Here is a 21,972-nt window from a genome sequence, read left to right as displayed (position 1 = left end):
GATTGTAAAGTCTGTATCTCAACAAGGAACCATGTGAAAATCATATGCTGAAAATTCTGAGCATTCTGGCAAATCTCCTCTTAAGACTGTAACAAAATGAAAATATATTGTGCATAATCATCAATGAAATTGATAAAATATCTACATCCTCCTTCAACAGCAATAGAAGTAGGGCACCACACATCAGATTGCACAATATGAAATGGATAGGTTGATCTTTTATCAGTTAAGGGAAAGAGGTTCAAAAATCTTTTCCCAGCTGACAAGATTGACATTCAAGAGAGAAAAATGGAACACATCTAAACAATTTAGGAAGTAAAACCTTAATGAAGAAAAAGATAAATGGCCTAATCAATGATTCCATAGGTAGATTTGATTCATATCGCAAGCATCCCCAAACTGACTCACATAACTAGTGGACTAAACTATCTTTTGAAATGTCACATGCTTCAATGTGTCCTCCTTGGAGAAAATCCTAAAAACATGAGATTCAAGTAGAACATTACACTACAATCCTTAGATTTAGGGATACTACTAACAGAAAAATGGTTAATGGGCAATTTAGGGACATGGAGAACAAGAGACAAGTTAAGCTATTTGAAAGACACACAATTCCTTGAGCAACAATGGAGGAAGAGGAACCATTTGCAAGTCTGACTTTGTGATGTAGCAAGGTCAAAACCCAAAGTATGCAATTTGAAAATGATCGGATATGGTGTAGATTGCTGATATCATGCTGGGAGCATCCTTTTAGTGTATATCATATGTATACTATCATGTTCTTTTTTCTTTTTATCTTCTTGTACTTGAGAAGGAATATCTGTCTTTTCTGTGTTTTGTGACTCAGCAATATATATTACTGTTGATGCTTAGAATGGGCTGAGGAAACTCTGTAGCTTCGCTTCCCGGATGAGCTAGAAGATGGAAGAGTCCAAGGGGGGCTGAGGTCGTGTCCGGTGGAGTCCGAGGAGGGCCGAGGCCGAGGCCAAGGATCAAATGGGTCCGAGGAGTGCCAAGGCCAAGGACCAATGGGGTCCAAGGAGTACCGAGGCCGAGGACCTATGGAGCCTGAGGAGGGCCAAGGCTGAGGACTTGCGAAGAAGAAGATGTCAAAGGCCCCGGGCGCTAGCCCGAGGCGGGGACTTCGACGGTCAAGTTAGTAGGAGTGTGGCAAAGAGGGTGAATGGGGCCCTGAGCTGAGGAGCTCAGACGAGATCACCAAGAAGTTGGAGAGCTTGGAGTAGCGGGTTTCCAACCCAGGTTTTAGATGATTACATTGAGGGGGATAGTGCCTATTTATACTTGAGACCGCCTGGAGGTAGACGGATGCAAACGGTGGAAATATTGTATAAATTACAATATTGTAAAAATATAGGACATATGTCGGAAATGTCAGAAGTGTCGAGGGGAAATATTGTAAAAATTAGAGACATTGTGGAAATATTATGAAATATGTGGAAATATGCAAAGATATTTTGTAAAATGATAAAAGAAGCATTAATACATATTTCTAGACTATTATCTTATTCCCAACCATTATATAAAGCTAAGAAACTAAGATCAATAACAAATTAGTAAATGACGATTTACTGATTTATTATGCATTTTGATGCTTTTACAAGGTTATCTGATATTTTCTTTTCTTATTTTTAGTTCTGATTTATTATAAACTCTAATATATTTATTTCACACTAGTAAATAGAAATACATTTATTCTGATTTTTAAATATTAAAGTTATAATACATTATGTTTTATTATAAATTTAATAAACTGATTCTCCTTTTTGTAGTAAGATTATGATAAATTCTGATTTCTGAATCTATTATGATTTTTAATACTAAATTTATAATAAATTATGATTTACTATAAAATTTATTAAATTTATTCTGACTTTTTATATTAAATGTAGAATATGGTTTTTTATAAAATTTAATAAACATTTTCTGATTTTAATAAATATTTTAAAAAATACTAACTAGTTAATATTTTATTACTTGAAAAATATCTTATGTTTTATATTAAAAAGTAATTAATATATTCTTTTTTTTATATTTTGTTAATTCTTTTTATAAATATTTTATTTGAAATATTAAATAGAAATATTAATGGAATAATCTATATTAATATAATATACTAATATATTATATTTTTAATGTACATTAGTCGACATCCTGTCGACATAATAGGAAAAACTGTATTTTTTTTAGTTATTTGGATCGATTTGGTCGACATTTCCGAAATATAGGAAATGTCAACTGACATAATGTAATTTTTATATTACCATCCATTTTCATGTCGGTGAGCCTCAACATCGACATATGTCGGGCGACATTAGCGACATTTGGCGACATTTGAAACCATGGTTAGGATGTGATCCGGCCCTAGGGGCACAACCATCCGAGGTCGTTGCGTGTGGCCGCATCATTGGCCCCGCGTTGCGCACCATCCTCAGCCACGTGTCAGCGTGCTACTAGCCTGCCTAAGGCGCCTACATAATTTAACCCCCACTCTCGAGGTCGCAGTGGAGGTCTTGGCTGAGGACCTCGATTTCGGCCGAAGAGAGTGTGTCATCCTAGCTGGGAGGTGCCAATTGGTTTTCTATGGCGAGGGCCTCGGCTATGGCCGAGCTGGTGAGAGCGGTCTTCTGGCGTAGAGGTGCTAGCCTCGATTTCAAAGGGCTGCTGAGGACAATGACCTGTGGAGTCCGAGGACTGTTGAGGCCGAGGACCTGTGAAGCCAAGAGCTATTGAGGCTGAGGACCTATGAAGCCTAAGTGCTATTGAGGCTGAGGACCTATGGAGTCCAAGGACTGTTGAGGCCGAGGACCTGTGGAGTCCGAGGATTGCTGAGATCGAGGACATGTGGAGTCCAAGGACTGCTGAGGCCGAGGACTTGTGGAGCCTTAGGGCTGCTGAGGCTGAGGACCTGTAAAGCCTGAGGGCTGTTGAGGCTGAGGACTTGTGAAACCTAAGGGCTATTAAGGCCGAGGACCTGTGAAGCCTGAGGGTTGTTGAGGCCGAGGACCTGCGAAGCCTAAGGACTTTTGAGGTCGAGGACCTATGAAGCCTGAGGGCTGTTGAGGCTGAGGACCTGTGGAGTCCGAGGATTGTTGAGGCCAAGGACCTGTAGAGTCCGAGGACCTGTGGAGACTGAGGGCTGTTGAGGCCGAGGACCTATGAAGCTGAGGACTGTTGAGGTTGAGGACCTGTGAAGCCTGAGGGCTATTGAGGCCAATGACATGTGGAGCCCGAGGCCAATGCCTTGGGCGTGTAGAACAAGTTTAAAAGGACTATGTTAAAGGCAAACCCTTCAAATTTGTCTTGGTTATCATGGTATCAGAGAAAATATTCTATATCAGCTTTTGATTCAAGTTTAAAAGGACTATGTTAAAGCATTCTAGCTCTGTTATTGAAAACCAATTTAAAGATTGTTTAGAGGTTGATTTAATCGACACAAGCTCAGTCCTGTTCTTCTGGAATCTCACCATTCAGTTGAATTTTTCTATTGTTCTCTATACTGCTTGATCTAATCACTGTGTACTATTTTTTCGATCGCCCTAGGCTCTTGCATCTATCTATTCCTTTGGAGAGAAGTTCGGACTGGTTTTGAAGGGTTTCAATCGCTTTCTTCTCTTTGGTAGGCCTGCAACATGCCTTTTCTGGACTGGTACATATTACAAGTGATATTTTGAAGGTCTTGATCCTTTATTGCCCTAGTCTATATTTTCTTCCTATATCATTGGTTTGGGGATTGAATCAGTTTTTGGAGGATATTGATTCGATCTTTCTGGCTTTTGATTCTGTTAATTTTATTTTTTTTTGGACTGCTTCTTGACTCCTTGACACTCTAGGCATCTTTTTTCCTTGGTGAAGATTATTGTCTTTGCTGCTGGACCCTCCTGCTACCTGTTATTCATTTTATAGGAACTGTTTCTGATTGGTTTACAAAAAGTTTTATTCTTGTTACCTTATATAGTACTTACTTTGATGCTTTGGAAGAAAGGTTCAAAGTATCAATATGAGATGCCCAATCGCATTGGTAGGGTTCCAATACACCTGTTTAAAGGTGTTTTCAAGAACCTATTTATTATACTTATTAAATAATATAATAATATTTATAAAAAACAAATTTTGAAAAGAAAACCAAAAAAATAAAAAGTACATTGTTTAAAGCACTGATACACCCTTGACGATGCACAAAGGTGTATCAATACTTTGAACCATGTTTGGAAATAGTCTTCTTGGTGTTTTCTTTGCTGAAATGGCCTCAGACAGGAAAGACATTCTTGCAGAAAGGTTTGATGGGTGTAATTATTCAATTGTGGAAATTCCACTTCCAATTTTATGTTGAAGGGTAGGGTCTTTGGGTTCATATTGACGATTCATCACCAGACCATAGTTCAAAGTATCAATACACTACCATTTTGTCATTCCACCCATATTTCTAAGCCTCCTGACCATTACGGTTTTTATTCACCCCATAGCTCCTCTTCCATTTTGTCATCTACAAATATTGCTAACACTCACTAGCAAGCTATGGCTGTTCTGCATTGGAAAGAAGCTATGGATGTTTAGATCCAGGCTCTCCTTGAGAATGATACATGGGATTTGGTTCCTACTCCTCCAAATGCTTCTATTGTTGGTAGTAGATGGGTTTCTCAATGGAGTTGACCAGATAGGAGTCTTGACAGATATAAATCTCGTCTAGTTGCTCATGGGTATAAGCAGGAATATGGAGTTGACTATAAGGAGACTTTTGCCCCTATTAAAAAGATGTCTACTATTCATCTTGTGCTTTCAACCTCAGTTGTTAAACAATGGGAAATTCATCATATGGATGTCAAGAATACCTTTCTATGGATCCACTTGAAGGAGACAATGTTTATTAAATCTGATCTGGTTACTATGATCATATAACTATAGTCTATCATCTGAAGAGATCTCATTAGGTACATCAGGGGTACTTTGTCTCATGGCTTGTTCTTCTCATCATCCTCATCTCTTGATTTAGTTGCTTATGCTGATGCTAATTGGGTAGGATGCCTAGACACAAGGTGGTCCACAACTAGGTGATGTGTTTTCTTGGGAGATTCTCTTGTTTCATGGAATTGTGAGAAGCATCAAGCAATCACAAAATCTTCCACTAAACTAGAGTATCAAGTCATGTCTTTTCTGTACAGAGATTATATGGCTAAGAGACCTTCTTCATGGCTTACATATTCTTCAAATCCTATCTTTCATGAGATTGATTGCCACTTTATCCAAGACCAATTTTTGGCCGGCAACATCTCCCTTCCACACATTTCCTCTAGCATTCAACTAGCCAACATCTTCACCAAGGCTATGACTCGCCCTTGGCACAAATTCCTAATAGACAAATTGACACTTCTTCATCAACATAAGTTTGAGGGGGGTGTAGAGAACCACAGGCTGATATCTTGTTCAGAGCATCCTTTATTATGCATGTAACATATGTATAGTATCATGTTCTTTATTCTTTTTATCTTCTTGCATTTGAGAAGGGCTTCTGTCTTTTCTCTCTTTTGTAACTCAGCAATATATGATACAATCTTTCTTGGGCGTCTAGAACAAGACACACCCTTCAAATCTGTCTTCTCTCCCTTTGTACAAACCCTAGTTATCATATGTTATAGGATTTTGGGAAAGCGAGTAGTGGGCTGAGTCACACAACCTTGAATTAAGGTCTAGCATCTCACCTTAGATCTCGAATTCTAGATTGTAGTCACACTGTAGTCACACCTCAGAAAATTATGGAGTTTGATCAGAGGCACAAAGTGCTCAAAGAAAATGCTCAATTCACCCACTGCTGAAAACCAATTAGTGCATCCCTCTGTATAGGCAAACCTATCTTGCTAGTGAAGAAGACTGGCACTAAAACTTAACTACTACTTTCTACCTAATTCTCCTAGAAAATTACAGCTCTAACTTCCCATACATTTCTTCATGACTAAAAACTTCCCAATTTTCACGATGACTGTTGACATTTTCCATGCTTTCATTAATTCCAAGAAACCCCAACACCAAGGTTCATTTAGCTTGCATTATTTCTAAAGTCATGTTTCAATTTAGTGGGTTGGTTAGCCATGGAATGGGCTTAAATATGGGTTTGGTCTTGGCTGTGGGATTGGGCATTGATATGTGTTTGAGTTTGTTTTCTTCCTTCAGCTATGAACTTTCAGCCTGTCAAATGCATTGGCATCATTCCAACTGATGCAGCCAGGTCAAACCCCAAATATGCTTGAAAATGATTGGATATTGGATATGTTATAGGATTTTGGGAGAGTATTGGCTGAATCGAACAGCCTTGAATTGAAGTCTTTGGAGCCTCACCTTGGAACTCTAATTTTAGATTGGATTCACACCAATTAGTTAGAGAAGTAACATTTCAGAGAAAAATATGGACTCTCATAACCAAGGTGCAAAGTGCTCAAAGAAAATGCTTAATTCATACACTGTTGAAAACAGATTAAGATTAGTGCATCCCTTTATATGGGCAAGCTATCTTGCTAGTGAAGAAAACTAGCATTAGAAAATAATTACTACTTTCTAATTAATTATCCTAGAAAACTGTATCTTTAACCTCCATAAATTTCTGACTAAGACTTCTCAATCTTGATGATGATTGCTGGCATTCTCCATACTTTCTTTTATTCCAAGAAACTCCGAAACCAAGGCTCATTGAACTTGCATTAATTATAAATTCATGTTTCAATTTAATAGGTTGGTTGGCTATGGATCTGCATTTTGGGTGTGGGCAATAGACATGGGTTTGGATATAGGTATGGACCTAAATATAAGTTTGGTCTTTTATGGGCTTGGGTTTCGGTATGTGTTTGAGTTTCTTTTCTTCTTGCAGCTATAAATTTTCAGCCCATCAAATGCTTCAGCATCACTTTGTCTCTTCCAGACAACAATTGATATGAAGTAGACTTACTGATTATGTGGATGGATGCTATTTTGACCTGAAATAGTATAAGAAAGAGAAAGAAAAGGAAAGAGAAAGAAGAGAACAGTAGAAGAAAAATAAAAAGCAAGGAGAGAGAGAAAGGGGAGAACAGCAAGAAGTTGAAAGATATACAAGTGTCAATGATGTTTTAAGGGTATCAGGGGAAGCTGTGATGTTTTTAAGGGTAACTTCAAAGACTGATTGAAAATCCCAGCTCGCTGAATATGTGGAGTTGGTGGAAAGGAGCCCTTATCTTTTTTTTTTTAGTGTAATGCATTTACCATAAAATGCAAGATCTATTTTCCAAATAATCAAAAGAAGAATTAAAAACCTATGTTTTCTTTCTGTAATACTGCTTAACATATTTCTTTCTTATTCTTTTATTTACATATGACATGTAGATAATCATGTGCCATGTAAAACTAGAACCAATAGGATTAGATAAGAACTTATTTGAAAGAAGCTGGGAGCAGCTACAGTAAGTAATAAAATGAGGGTAAGTAGATCAAGATGGTTGGGCACATGCAGAGAATACCATCTACAGCACCAGTATTTTCTTTGTTCTTTGTAGAACTTATACTTTTCTTCCATAAACTTGTAGCATTAACCAAGTGAATCTTAATAGTTGGCCAGTCATTTTTATAATAAATCTTTCAGAAATTTAAATATCTTCATAAACCATCGATTCAGAAGAGACAATAATAATATAAAATATTTATGGAATAGTTTTACCATAGTTGAGTTAGCATGTGAACCCATCTTGGTCTTGCTGCTGGTAAACTTGAGAAGAGGGATGAGAGCAAATGGGAGTTCAAATGATAGGATCATCTGCAAAAAGAATATCATTATTAGATTGATGACAATGAACAGAAAAAAAAAAAAAAAAAGAAAAACAGATTTTAAGTAATTTAGGTCACTTCCAAAAGGATCTATGGTTTAAATTTTGAAATTTAGATTACAAAATAATAAGATCTGAGGCCACTTATCAAGTGGAAACATCGCAGACAAAAGAAATGCACAGAAAAAGGTCATAAGGGAAGAAGAATCTAGTATATAACAGTGATATATATACACTGTAACAATGACAATCTGATAATTCTTTTAAATTTTAGTGAAGCCTATTTTGTCGAGTAGCATACCATAATATAGCTGAACAAATATTCCTATGTTAGTGTACAAAACAATGAAGGATAAAATCTTGCATCTTTTTATTCTTGGTGCAAAATATCATCCCAGAGAAGAGACTGCTAGACCTACTTTGTCTACAGATGAGCTATATCTATAATTGTGACTGATTTTCACCATCCTTTAGCTCTAGCCAGTGCATATCCATGCAAATATTTAGCCATTTGCAAGTATTCTTTCATATTTGATAATCTGCATGAACACCACATGAGAAAACTATTTAATTGTGGTTATTATCTTGTGAATACCTGCAAATGGTTATTCCATTACCCTTCCTTCTTTTCTCTCAGTTATTCCATTATCTTGTGAACAATCAACCTATAATCACAAGTCAGTATCAGAGCAGGGTACTCTACTACAGAATATCATTGCCAGCTCATAATTACCAACAGTTGATGTCAACAGTCTGTACAGTCAACTGGTACTCCGGACTGAGATGATGACAGCCCTGATACACTGTCATTTTATTAGAATTTCTATGTAGTTTTCAAAGTGATAGGAAGCCTTTTTTGGAATTAGCTTGTTTTGGGCCGGGAAGTGATAGTTATCCTGCTGTACTGGATCTATTGGTGTTATATGCAGTTATTGGGGATTATGGCTGCAATGTTGACATTTTTAATGACCTAAAATGTGAATAAAACAAATACAACCAAAGACATGTAAGAAAATAGAAAATGGAAACTGCTAGGATAAAGGAAATTAAGAAGAGATTTAAACTAGAACATTCAGAATGACAAAATTTATGAGATACGTAGCATGCAGAACACCTCCCCAAAACTTGTGTGGTATTATATTCATCTGATAAAGAAGACCTTGAGTTTCCTCCATCAAATATCGGTTCTTCCACTCTTAAATTCCACTCTATTTAGAGGAATATGCACATTAACCTTGATATAACACCTCTATCATTTTTTTATCAGTATAACACCTCTATCATGGAGAAAAGAACTTAGACTACCTTTAACCCAGCATTGTCTAAGATAAATCTGTTTTACAAACCATCCATTTGATGGAACTGTTGAACAATTTTAGGAACTTTCATTTCTTGTCTTTATAAGATGTAGCAATGTAAAAAAATGTATGGGTAAATTGCAGATTAGTAGCCTGTACTTTGGGGCTAGTCTCACTTTAGTACCCAAATTTCAAAGCATGCCAATGCAGTACCTAAACTTCTGAAAACTCTCACATTGGGCCCTACCTTTAGCACTCTGTCAGTTATCTGATGCACATGATATCACATGCATTTAAAACATTTCAAAATCCCAAAATTACCCTTCAAAAAAAGACACTGTTCATCGTCTTCTTGCAATGGCTAAACCCACAGTGATTCTTCCATTGCGGGTTCAATAACCTTTTATGTGTCTCATTTTTAGTAGCAGTCTTGGTATCGCTGCCATCTTCTGCAGCTGAACCCTTTTATTACACATCTTTCGCTTCTCCAAATAGTCATTGACCTCCCCATTTTCAATCTACAAAAATACACAAAAACAGAAAACTGTGCCTAGTCGGCCCAGAAGACTTACAAAGAGGGGAAAATGTCAATGTTTTCGTGTTTTTTTGAACAAGCACACATTGTGGTTTTTCTGCTCAGAAAACGATAGGGAAGGTTTATAACTACGAAAGGAGTCTGAATCCATTGATATGGATAAGGGGTTCAAATTTGAAATAAAGGAGTTTCAGTAGGCTGGGTGAGGAAATAATTGGAGTTGATATTGGTAATGGAGGTTTTTCCAGTACCCAAGGTTTAAAATTTGAATACAGGCCGATATGCCAGTAGGGGCGCATCGGCATGTATCGTGGCTCACTTCCCCTTTTTTTTAGTTTTTTTTTTTCAATCTGGTTCAGAGGGGTTGGTTTAAGGTCCCTCTACCACCTAAACCAGGGTCTGACCCGAAACACACACTGTAGGGGCATATCAGGAAGCCACCGATACGGTACGTATCATATTGACCGATACGGCTCAATACGTATCAAAATTTTGAACCTTGCCAGTACCAGCCACTTTTCCGCTGTAAAATGGTTCTATGCTTGGGAGAAAAAACTTTACCAGAAGGTCAAGAATGCTGAGACTAATAAGATAGAGAACAATAAGAGGGTGGCCCAGCTTAGGAAGCAAGAGGTGAAAGGGAAAAACTGTGTGAAGATCGAAAGGAGCAAGAAAGGCATTGAGAATTTGGAGTCAAGAATAGTTGTGGCTTCTCAGGCCATAGAGCTATGTCTGCTGAAATTGCCAGATTGATGGTGACAACACTCTATCGGCAATTCCTTGAACTAGTGATAGGATTGATGTGCATGTGGAGAAGTATGTATGAATGCCAGAATCCCAAACTCACATAGTTCAGCAGTCGAAGTTCCTTAATACTCCCACTTCAACTACATATGCCACCTATGAGATTCTTCGTCAATCAACTCTCCAACTTGAGCTTGAGGTTCAGCAGTGGCACTCAGACTTCTGCGAACCTCATCCAAACCTAAAGAGGTAGCATCCATTCCCTCACAGGATGGCTCCGTCTCAGCCTCTTCCAATTCAATAGAAACTTTCTAACCAAAACTGAACAAAACTCAGAAATCTACTCCGTCTCAGCCTCACAGGTTCAACGATGGCATTTGAAGGGATAAAAAGCCTCTTTAACAGTAATTCATGTAGTTGTGGCTCAACACGCAGAAGAATAGAGAAAAGAAGTTAGGATAAGGTGAGTTCAATAAATGGTTGGTTCGTAAAGAAAATTGATGACACCCGAAGGGAATTTGTGTCCTTTCACATGTCACTTAATGTCGGTTAACAATTTTGGACTAAACTGACAGTTTTCAGGAGTTCAGGTACTGCATTGGCACATTTTGAAACTCGGGCACTAAAGTGAGACTAGCCCCAAAGTACAGGGTACTAATCTGCAATTTACCCAAAAAGTAGTAAAGTATCACATGCCAGCAAATGCAACCACGAGAATAGGGCCACGCACTTCAAACAGAATATAATAGTCATCTGCTTCAATTGGACTTCCAAACTGGAGTTTCTGATATTCTCAGTTGATGATTCCATTTCTTGTGACAAATACCAATCACCTTTGTGCACCTAAAGGGGAAACAATACTCTGGGGTCAGTGGTATAGGCAATCCTACCTATAGCTTACTGAGTTGTTAAGCTCCTGGTTTAGACCTTGGGGTTTTGAAGACTGATGAGACTCTTACTAAGCCCTGCCTAACTGGATCTGTAGATTCTGTACATGAGTATCAAAATGAGTTTGAGAAATTAGCTTCCTGAGTTAATGGGTGACCAGAGAAATTGTAAGGTGTTTTATTGGGGACCTATGGGAGGACATTTGGATCAAGGTCAAGGCTTTAAAAACTATGAGTCTATGATCATAGCAAAAGTAGCTTGACTAGCCAAACTTCATGAAGATAGACTGAACCAACTAAGGAAAATTAACAGACCTCTTGGCCCTATATTGAAGACTCCCCCTCCTAGGTTTGAATCTGGCACAGGTAAAATCCCAGGTCCTACCCACTGTCTACCCTTGAAGAAGCTAACATGGGTGGAAATGCTGGACCACAAAGAACTTGGTACCCTACATTTACAAAATCAAGGGAGGCATCAAAAGCCTTTTTCCATAATAAGATTTGCACTAACTCACATTTGCACCTGTAATTCACACTTCTAGAATGGTAATCACAGCACAAATCAGAGAGATTCATCACTTGGCATAATAATTTTCACTAAAAGATCAAAATAGCCAACACCAGAAATTATAATTTTCATCAAGGATTGAATCTGTTAGCACTAGAAATCATTATCCTCATCAAAAAATTTAACCAATCAACACCAGAGTCTTCTCACTTCAGATTTTAAGAGCAGTTCAACATGACAAGCACCTTAACCCCTTTTTGTACTTGAACAAATAGAGGGAATCACATCACCTTGTCAGATCACTCACAAAAAAGGACAGAAGAAAAGGGAAGGGGTAACCAGATCTTAGTCCCTCTTGATATTTCCAAATAGAGAGTAGAGAAGAAAATTGCAAAAAAAAAATAATAATAACAGGGTGCTAGGATACTATTCAGAACAATGAACCTGCTACGATACCATATAAATGCTTCATTATAGGTATTAGAAGCAGAAGAAAGAAGGGAATAAATAAAGAACTCACATTGGGAGTAAAAACATGACTAACTACTGAATGGTGTTGAAGATTAATCAGTTTTATGAAGTTTTTCTGAGTAGATGTTTTATGTTAGTTGTTAGATAGGAGGTGGGGACCACAGTAGTTACGTGAGTCCAAATTTTATTATGCTTTGAGTGTTATATATGCTGTTTTATGTTTTGCCACCCTATAAGGGCATAGTTGTCTTTGTACTGCTCTATTATTTTTAGTATAAATAATAAGTGAAGGGGGCGGCCAGATCATTGCTCTCTTTTCTTTTCAACTTCTCTTCTTCTCTTCTTCTCCTTCTCTATTCTCTCTTCAAGAAACTACTTTTCTATCATATTTTTAATTCAGCAGATTTCTACTTGGTATCAGAACATAGCGTCATGGAGTGATACAATGGGGTGCTTGGCTAGAGGCTTTCTAGATGTTTCTTGAGGCTTCTAGTCAATTCTGCATGTTTATGGGGTGTTTTGGAACGTTCTAGGGTGTTCTGGAGTGTTCTCCATGTGTCTAGAAGGGTCTAGATGTTGGTGGAACTCTCTAGAACCTTGTGGAACAATCTGGGTTTGTGTGGAACAACCTAGAGGGGTTGGGAGCAATCTAGACTTCCTCTAGAGTGTTCTTGTATCTTATGGAGAAGGCATCCCCTAGAAGAGTGTAGAAGGTAGGATGTTCTAGAGGTACTTCTAGATGATGCTAAGTGTACATAGTTCTAGAGAAATCCTTAAAGGAGGTGGAGGTGCCTATAAAAGGGGGCCCCCTCCCTCATTTGCATCAAGTAAGGAAGTAGAGAAGCAAGAAGCAAGAAAGCAATCAAGCATTGTATCCATCTCTTGAGTAATACAAAGATTTCTTTGAGTTCTCCATCTCACTCTTTCCTTGTGTGCTTTGTGCATTGTTGCCTAAGTATGCCACACTTTGTAGTAGGCTAGATGTTTTCTGTGCAGCTGGGATGGTCAATAGAATCCAAAATAACCTGGGAACACAACATTGGACTGAAGTAAAAAATATCCTTAGGTACTAGAGAAGAACTAAGAACTATACAATGTCATACAATGGAGAGGATTTCGTGGCAACAAGATATATACTATATAGATTCACACTTTTAATCAGATCAATACTCACAAAAATCCACTTCAAGGTATATCCTCACCCTAGGTGGTGGGCCATTAGTTGAAGTAGTATTAAGTAATAGTGTATCAAATATTCCACCTAATGAAGCAAAGTATGTTGCAGCACTTGAGGCAACTAATGAAAAAGTCTAGATGAGAAATTCCTCTAGAGAATAGGGGTTGGTAGTACTTGTTAGTATGTTACTAATGATGAACTTCTATGATAACAATGGTACAATAGAGTAGAGAAAGGAACTCAGGTGTCACAAGTGGGACAAAATATTGAATAGAAGTATCATTTAGTCTGTGAGATTGTACAAAGAGGAGATTTGATGGTAACAAAAAATACAACTGTAGAGAAGATTGTGGACCTAATGACCCAGCCTTGACTAAAGTGTTTGATCAAATGTAGATGCCATGGAGCTCTGGTTAATCAATTTTTGGCCTTAAAAGATCAAGTAAGAGAATGTCGGAAATGATTTTTCCATCATAATTGACACCTAGGCAAGCACCTAGGCGACAAGGCACCCATGGTCAATCCAAATTTAAAAAAAAAGGAGTGCAAACCGAGACAAACTTAGGATTGGAGACCAAGAGATAACTAAATGTACCATTTTCTGTTACCTTGGTTCAATAATTCTAACAAAGAAGATATTGAGGAGGATGCGACCCATAGAATTGGAACAGGATGGGGAAAATGGAGGGGTGCATCTGGAGTCTTATATGACAATTGAATGCCACTTTGGATAAAAGGAAAATTCTATAAAACAGTTGTAAGGCCAGTTATGTTGTATGGAGAAGAGTGTTGGAAAGTTAAGAAACATGTCCAAAAAATGACTCGGGTAGAAATGCAAATGCTTAAATGGATGAGTGATAAAACTAGTAAGGATGGGGTTAAAAATGAAGTCATACAAAAGAACCTAGGATTAGCTCCACTAAGTGATAAAATGACAAAAAGTTGATTGAGATGGTTCAGACATGTGCATAGAAGACCATCTAAGCACCTATTAGGAAAAGTGACCTGTTACAAGTTGAAGGGACTAGAAGAGCTAAGGGCAGACTGAAAAAGGACTTGGGTGGAAAGTAATAAGAAATGATTTAAGTGCCCATAATTTAACAATGGATATGGCACTGAACAGAACAACTATACAATTCAGAACAACTAAGAATACAAATCATGGACCTAAGAGAAAATGAGAAACAAAAACCAATAATCCAAGATAATAAGTAACTCACTGATGCAATAATAATTAACTTGCCAGCCCCTGCTGAGCCACCAATGATTGCAACTGTTAGACTTGGGACTATTGCCAAGCATCTTGTTAAGAAGTTCCGTATCCATGGTGTGATTCGCAAATCAAGAAAACCCTACAAAACAAATATCAGAAGATGAAAATTAGCTGACCTTCATGATTCATGGCCACGATAGGAGAAAATATTAAGACAAACACCATATATTCTTTGCCTATATTTTTTCATATTTAAACCACTCAAACAAATGAATATTATTGATACCATCATTTGGCAATTACTGCAGAAAGACACATTTTGACAAACCCATATTAGTATTGATCAATAGCAAAGATAAAAAACATGAATATAAATCCATGCACATAACAAAACCAAATTAGCTGGCAGAGAAATGTAGGATGGTGAGACCCCAAAAAGTGATCCTATTTAGTTGGTAGAGGTTGACAACAGTATCGTCTCCCTCCCTCCCTCATGGGATCCACAGCACTAAGGGCCTGTGCAGACCCTTAAATTTCCAGCCATTTGTCAAAAGAAAAAGCACATGTTTCTTTGCTATTGATCAAAACATAAATTTCCAGTAGGAAAAGAAAAAGACAAAGAAACATGGTGTTCCAAGAGGTGAGGGAGATGCCTGTGGTAGAAGGCACCAGAATTTTCTTATTCTCAGGTTTAACATATCAGCTTCAAAAATGCTAGTACCATTGAGATACATACAGATAATGGAAGGTGAGAAGCAGATGCTGGAAAAACTTTGGAAGGGAGAATCTGTGTCTAAAGGAAACTTAAGGAGGAAGGGGTTTCTACTAAAGAAAGTTATAAACTATGAAGGGGTGGCAAAGATAAAGCCCAAAGGAAAGTGCAAAGAAATAAACTGAAGAAACACAGAGGTTTGATGAAAAAGGAAACTGTCCACACAAAGGGAAGCAATCAGGGCTGACAGGAAAAGGAAACTGGATAGCAACAGATCTCACAAACTGGAGAAGCCAAAGAAGATTGGAGTTAGCCTGAGACCAACTGATAGTGGCTCAATTGATGGGATCTATAATAGCTGTTTGTAGTGGAGACTCAGGATAAAATCCCACTGCCAGCAAGGTTGGGGGATTAAGGGTATGGGGATGGGCTACCCTGCGTTGTGTAGCCCAATCAGAGAGAGAAAGAAAGAGAAAGAGAGAGAGAGAGAGAAGCCAGAGATGGTAGGTTTGACATTTCCAAGTATGCACTTAATGAGAGATAAAGGTAAAGCTTTGATGAAGGTACAATTCCCAAACTCTGAACTACACTTCATATTTAGAACTTGATTGCATTTTTATCTGATCCTTAGTGCTGCTTTCCTTTGTATGGGATGGACATTCATGGACTCTGGTTTATTCCCAATGATAACCGGTTGGCAAAGATAATAATCATCTAAAAAGGCCATTACCCAATGTTGGTCCCAGGTTCCCAGCTATCTGAGGTCATGGGAGGGCCAGACTGGATGAGGTCATAACCTTTGATGTTTTCTTTTGGCACAAAGGCCATTACCCAATGTTGGTCCCAAACTCAAAGCTATTTGGTACAGTTACTTGTACCAAATTTCAAATTTGAAAATGCATATGCTTCAATGGATGAGTGGAAAAACTAGAAAAAATAGGATCAGAAATAAAGTCATCCGCAGGAACTTAGTAGTAGCTACAATAGGTGATAAAATGAGAGAAAGTAGACTTAGATGCTTTGGTCATGTGCTATCGAACTCGAACATGTGAGTGTTTGAGTCGAGTTGAATTCAAGATCATGGTTCTAGCTCAAATCGAGCTCAAGCTGAACTCAAACCACATAACTTTTTTTCTGAGACAAGCTCAAAAAGCTAAATATTCAGTCTAACACGGATCAAATAGACCCCTAGTTACATGCTTCTTATTCTTACATCACCAACATTTCCATTGACACCAAATTTTAGTGCAATAGGTCTAAAACCAACAGAAATGACAACCTGCATCTTAATTTATTGCTTCGTTTTGGTAACAATTCATTATTTATCTATGTCAAATCAATGGAATACAAGAGATTAAAAAAGAAAATCAATGGAATGCAAGAACTAAAAGAAGTTATGATATCCCTTAAAGGTCAAAACAGTTGTTCTTAAATTTTGATGACGTGACTCTTGTATTTCTCCCCCCCCCCACTAGTTATCCAGTTCCATCTGCATTTTTCTTATAAACTGTCCCATTCTATGATCAAGACAGTGTCCACTAAGAAGAAAACAAAGCACAAGATCTAAACTCAATGATCCAATTAGTACAATACCTGCATGACATATTGTCCTGCATAAGTTCCTGTAATTGTAGAACTCTGACCTGATGCCAATAACGCAATTGCAAAAAGTTTTGAACTCCAACTACCTAGAACATTCTGTCATAAAAGGAAAAAAATAAATAAATAAATAAATACTAGAATAAGTATCACAATAAACTTCAGTTGAAAATGCAGAACTCTAATACAAAATTATATGTACAGCAGAAAAACAATCATAATATTAACACAGTTTGAAGAGACAACAAATTACATACTCTTAGCAAAAAGGAGGCTTTGTTCAAATCCAAGTCATTGCAGCTTGTCTGATCCTCCGGACTCAAATTTGAGGAATTACAGACAGAACCACTTACAGAAATAACAGATACATTAATCAGAAAGGCCACCAGCAAAGCAAAGGCACTTTCTATGGTATAAAATCGGCATGCCTCCTGCAACAAATATGTATTCATTCAGAAGATATCAGAATTTTGAAAAATAAATGCCACACCAAATAAAAGCTAGGACATCTGAACATGAGCCTTGGAACCAGCACGACATATCCGTGCTAAGCTAGTGACTTTCTTTTTTTTTTCTCCATTTGATCAGTTGGTATTTCCTGATTTTCAATGCATCTCCTTTATTTATCTCAAAGCAGAATTGCATAAAATATATCTTATGTATGTAACCAATGTTGATGATTTTCAGAAACCTCTGAATGATGTTGCCTTTTGGATTTTCAAGAAGGGAAGGACTCTGAAAGCAAAAAAAATCCAGATTATCCATAATAATGTACATAAGGTCTACTACCCATACATTCATCGGTTCATCAAATATATTATGGTAGGAAATCCACCCATCACGCTTTACCCACTCAAACAGGATCTCAATCCATCCTATTCAACAGTTGGGTCACCTCTTGGATGTATTACAAATTAGAAATTAGGTACATTCTAATTATTCAACCTTAATAGCTACTTTTCTGGAGTCTAGACCCTTAATCCTCTATATTTTAGCCAATAGTAACTGTTCATCCAAGAGGTGACCCATTGACTAGGCATTAATTATTGATAAATAATTAGAAAGAGCTAGAGCCATGGCAAACTGAAAATAGAACTTATACAAATAAAGAGGTTAACTTTGATTCCATGAATAGATCTTGGAATTCTTCGGGAAAGCACCAAAGCTGAATGGAGGAAGAGGTTGTGCCTATAGAAAATGCACAAAACAAACAAAATATGAGAAAAAATTATGAAATGAAGAGACGAGTAAGTATAACTGCAAAAGAAGCTTACGGCATAACCATAGCACCAAGGAGTGAAATTGCAAGGCCAGTAGCTCCATTTCCCTTAAGTTGGGGAATAAAAAGCCCCTTTATAACTTCGGAAGAATTGGGTTTTGCATATCCAAGCTCCGCAAAGAAGCATGCAGCAATTGTAAGTACTAGAAATGCAATCAAGAACTCAAGTTTCCTCACCTGTAAATTGAGAAATAATATGAAAAGCTTAATGTCTTTATGTTAACTATGATCTTTAACAATGACTACATTAATAACAATGCATCAAATGAGGAAGAAATATGCTAACAATATAATCATTCTGTAAACTTAACTTAATTGTATATTTTGAAACTGTGTTTGGTTTGAAAGACAAGGTAAGGAAACCTATACAAGGCAGAAAAAGTAAATTAGTGTATATATGGCGTGAAGGCACATCCATACCCCATATTGTTGCAATGCTAGAAGAACCAAAGTACTAAACCCTGTAAGCAGAACACCACACCATACAGGAATATTGAAGAGCATATTCAGTGCAAAGGCTGTCCCAATCACTGGAGAATAGAAAAATCCAATATTTAAAATCATGAAAAATATAATTAGAAGCAAAAAATATATAAGCACAGTTAAGAGTCTGCTATAGTAAAAATATAACAAGAATGCAATGCAATAATTTTCTAAACTTCAAAGTAGAAAGTTCAGAATTTGGATAAATTTAATATTGCACTAGAAGAACTAAGCCTCAAAACCATTAAAGAAATATGAGAGCTTATAAGAGGAACCAAATCATGGACAGAATACTGTTTGTGACAATTTGACAAATACATGGAAAATAGCCAGGTCACCCTTTTACAGTATGGCAGTATTTTTCATGTTATTCTTGATCTAATATATGCTGTACAGGGAAGTGGAAGCAAAGAGAGAAAGAGAAAGAAAAACACTACAAAATGGAAAGAGAAATAGGAGAAAATGTGGGAGAGAAAAAGAACTCTCCCCACTAAGTGGATGGAATTTATACATGTTGTAATGGGTGATTAAGTGTGTCAGCCAATTCTTATATTTATGTTATTTTATTGATAAGTTGGGTCAGATGTTATTGGGCCCAGATTAGTTGTTTTTTATTTAAGCTTGTGTGTGCCTTCACTAATCAGGGGCATACTTGTCCATTCACATATTATTGGCCTCTTAATACAAAAGTCTCTATGGCTGGCTGAGAATACTTTTGCCACCCATTCATTCTCTCTTCTCTACTGTTTTCTCTTTTCTTCTTGCTTTCTACTCTTGCAGGTCAGCAAACATGGTATCAGAGCTCTAATCGACCTGATTGCTGATTGTTTTAATCCTCTTTCTCCTTTTTTATCTTCTATATTCTTTTTATTTTCTGGTTACCTGGGAAGAAGCTCTAGGTCTGATCATAGCATACCAAGGGGTCTGTATATGGGGTTTCTCTTTGGGTGTAGGAACCAAACAGGAGTTTTTCCAGCACAGTGTATGTCCTACTAGAGATTGTTCACAGCCAACAGTCATTCAGCTACTACAGAGAATCTGTTCAGATTTCAGAAGCGTATGAGCCTGAGTTTTGGGTGACAGCAGTTGCAGTGTTATTGATAGAGGAGAACCACGTGGAAAACCTCAGGGGAGGACACTTCTAAGGACAACCAAACTGTTAGGAGAGCCTCAAACCTTGATAACTCAAACTTGCACGGTTAAGGACAACCAAACTGTTGGATAAGCATAATTTCAGAGAATGATCAGTTTCAACCAAGTTGTTCATTACTTCCCTCCGGTATGCCATGGGCTATAACAATGGAAAGAAGAAAGAACCTAGGAAGGAAGATGCTGAATACTCGACTTTGTGCAGATAAAATGCATTTCTTATATGTTGGATACTTGCTTCAAGGACTCCAAGGGTTGCAAGGACTGTCCAGCACTTTCCCGCAGCCTTCAAGATTTGGGAATAAGTCTTAAGGCCTATACAGTGGAAGAACAATGCAACAATTTACAGATTGACACAGGATATTGCTGTCCTAAAGCAAGGAGACATGTCTTTAGCAACATACTTTGCTACTTTGGAGGGGTTGTGGATTGGTGGAGTTAGACCATCACCTTGTGATTGACTAGGAAAATACGAAGGGAAGCATGATAAACAAACAGAAGAAGGCAGAGCTTTTAAGTTAGCTGGCTTGGACCCAATATATGAAGGTATAAGATCTCAAATATTGGGACAAGATGAACTTCCAAATTTATAGCATGTTTATTATCTTGTACAAAACGAAGAATTAAGATGAAAGGAAATGCAAGTGGATACCTAGGTGCATCCCATTGAGCATTTTAGCTTTGGTTTCCTCCAATTGAAAAGGGGGAAAGGGTTCTGACAAGAAGCATCTTAAGTGCACACATTGTGGGGGTGAAAAACACAAAGAGAACTGTTGGGTTCTTTATCCTCATTTGAAACTATAAAGAGACTGGGGCCGAATGGGCCCTAACAGCCTCTCTTGTAGTATCTTTTATTTTATGTTGATGGGCCACACTTAATGGGCCTGTTATTTATTCTTGTTTATTTTCTTTATGTAACTGCCAAGCTGGCCGCCCACTTAAGGGCATTCTTGTCATCATTAAATTTTTAGATCTTAATAAAATAGGGTTAGAGGAGAATGGAAAATTATTCAACTCCTTCTCTTACCTCTTCTCTTCGCCATCTTCTTCTCTTAAACAGTTATTAAGACCTGTTTTATTCTGCTAATCACTAAGTTTAAACTTGATATTAGAGGACTGATTCACATCTTGGTACCAGAGCAGGTTTAGTTCCTCTTCCTTCTTCTTCTTCGTTCCTATACACTCTAAAATCAAGAGTGTATGGAGAGATAGGTTCTCTATAGTATAGAGAATCACTTGCCTAGTTGGTCAAAGGGTTTGGAGAGTTTAGTTCTAGCTAGATTTTGCCAAGAAGTGTTGATGTTTTGTTGCTGCCCGAAACCCTAGCCGACTAGAGATTTTCAAGGTTACTAGGAAAGGTGAAGCTCGGGTGTGGCGCTCTGTGCTTGGAATGTGTCTTCTGACTGCTAAAGGAGGGCGGCTCAGGTTTGGAAGTGTTCGGGTTAGTCTGGTAGGTGCGGCAGCATCTTCTCTCTTCCTTCCATCTGCTGGACGGAGCAAAACCCTAGTTTTTCAAGCACCCAAGTTCTGGATTGGCTTCAAGTAAGTTTACAAAGTCAAAATTTCTGTTCTTTGATTTCCGTTTGATTAATGGAGATGTACGAAAGTGAGTTCAAGCAGGTGTCGGTTTCTGGACTTGCCACAGTAGATTCCGTTTTGACAGGTGTCACCACAATTAAGCTAGATGGGACGAACTATCTTTCTTGGGCACAGTCTATAAAAATTTATGCTTGTAGTAGAGGAAAACTCGGGTATCTCACAGGCAGTAAGGTGAAACCCGAAGAGACAGACCCTGAATTTGAAAAATGGATGCAAGAGAACTACACTGTTATAGGATGGTTAGTTAACTCTATGCAACCCCATATAAGCCAGCACTATCTCTGGATGTCTTCGGCTAAGGAGATATGGGACAGTGTAACTGAGACCTACTCACAGAAACTGAATGTAGCTAGAGCATATAAATTGAAAAGTGATGTGAAAAACCTGAGACAGGGGGAGAATAGTGTAGCAATCTACTACTCTATACTAAAATCCCTATGGCAGGAAATTGATGTTATGGAGACAGTGGTATGGGAGAGTAAAAAGGATGCTGAAATGTATAGAAAGCTGGTG

General features: G+C 37.7%; 1 protein-coding gene across 2 annotated transcripts in view; it reads right to left on the bottom strand.

Moving 5' to 3' along the window:
• LOC104598332 (metal transporter Nramp1-like) overlaps window positions 1–21,972 on the bottom strand; it is a 79,686-nt gene that overhangs the window by 1,880 nt on the left and 55,834 nt on the right. For both annotated transcript variants that reach the window (XM_010260352.3, XM_010260353.3), the window contains exons 7-13: window positions 18,649–18,758; window positions 18,224–18,405; window positions 18,068–18,137; window positions 17,207–17,380; window positions 16,944–17,048; window positions 14,646–14,777; window positions 7,700–7,795 (exon numbers count right to left, since the gene is read on the bottom strand). In XM_010260352.3, the coding sequence (XP_010258654.1) occupies window positions 7,700–7,795; window positions 14,646–14,777; window positions 16,944–17,048; window positions 17,207–17,380; window positions 18,068–18,137; window positions 18,224–18,405; window positions 18,649–18,758 (869 nt within the window). The remainder of the gene's footprint in view (window positions 1–7,699; window positions 7,796–14,645; window positions 14,778–16,943; window positions 17,049–17,206; window positions 17,381–18,067; window positions 18,138–18,223; window positions 18,406–18,648; window positions 18,759–21,972) is intronic.

This window comes from Nelumbo nucifera, chromosome 7 (assembly GCF_055504915.1).
Source record: "Nelumbo nucifera cultivar China Antique chromosome 7, China Antique-T2T, whole genome shotgun sequence".
Classification (NCBI taxonomy): Eukaryota; Viridiplantae; Streptophyta; class Magnoliopsida; order Proteales; family Nelumbonaceae; genus Nelumbo; species Nelumbo nucifera.
Note: the sequence above shows the minus strand (reverse complement) of the source record. Positions and strands in the feature narration are given on the sequence as shown.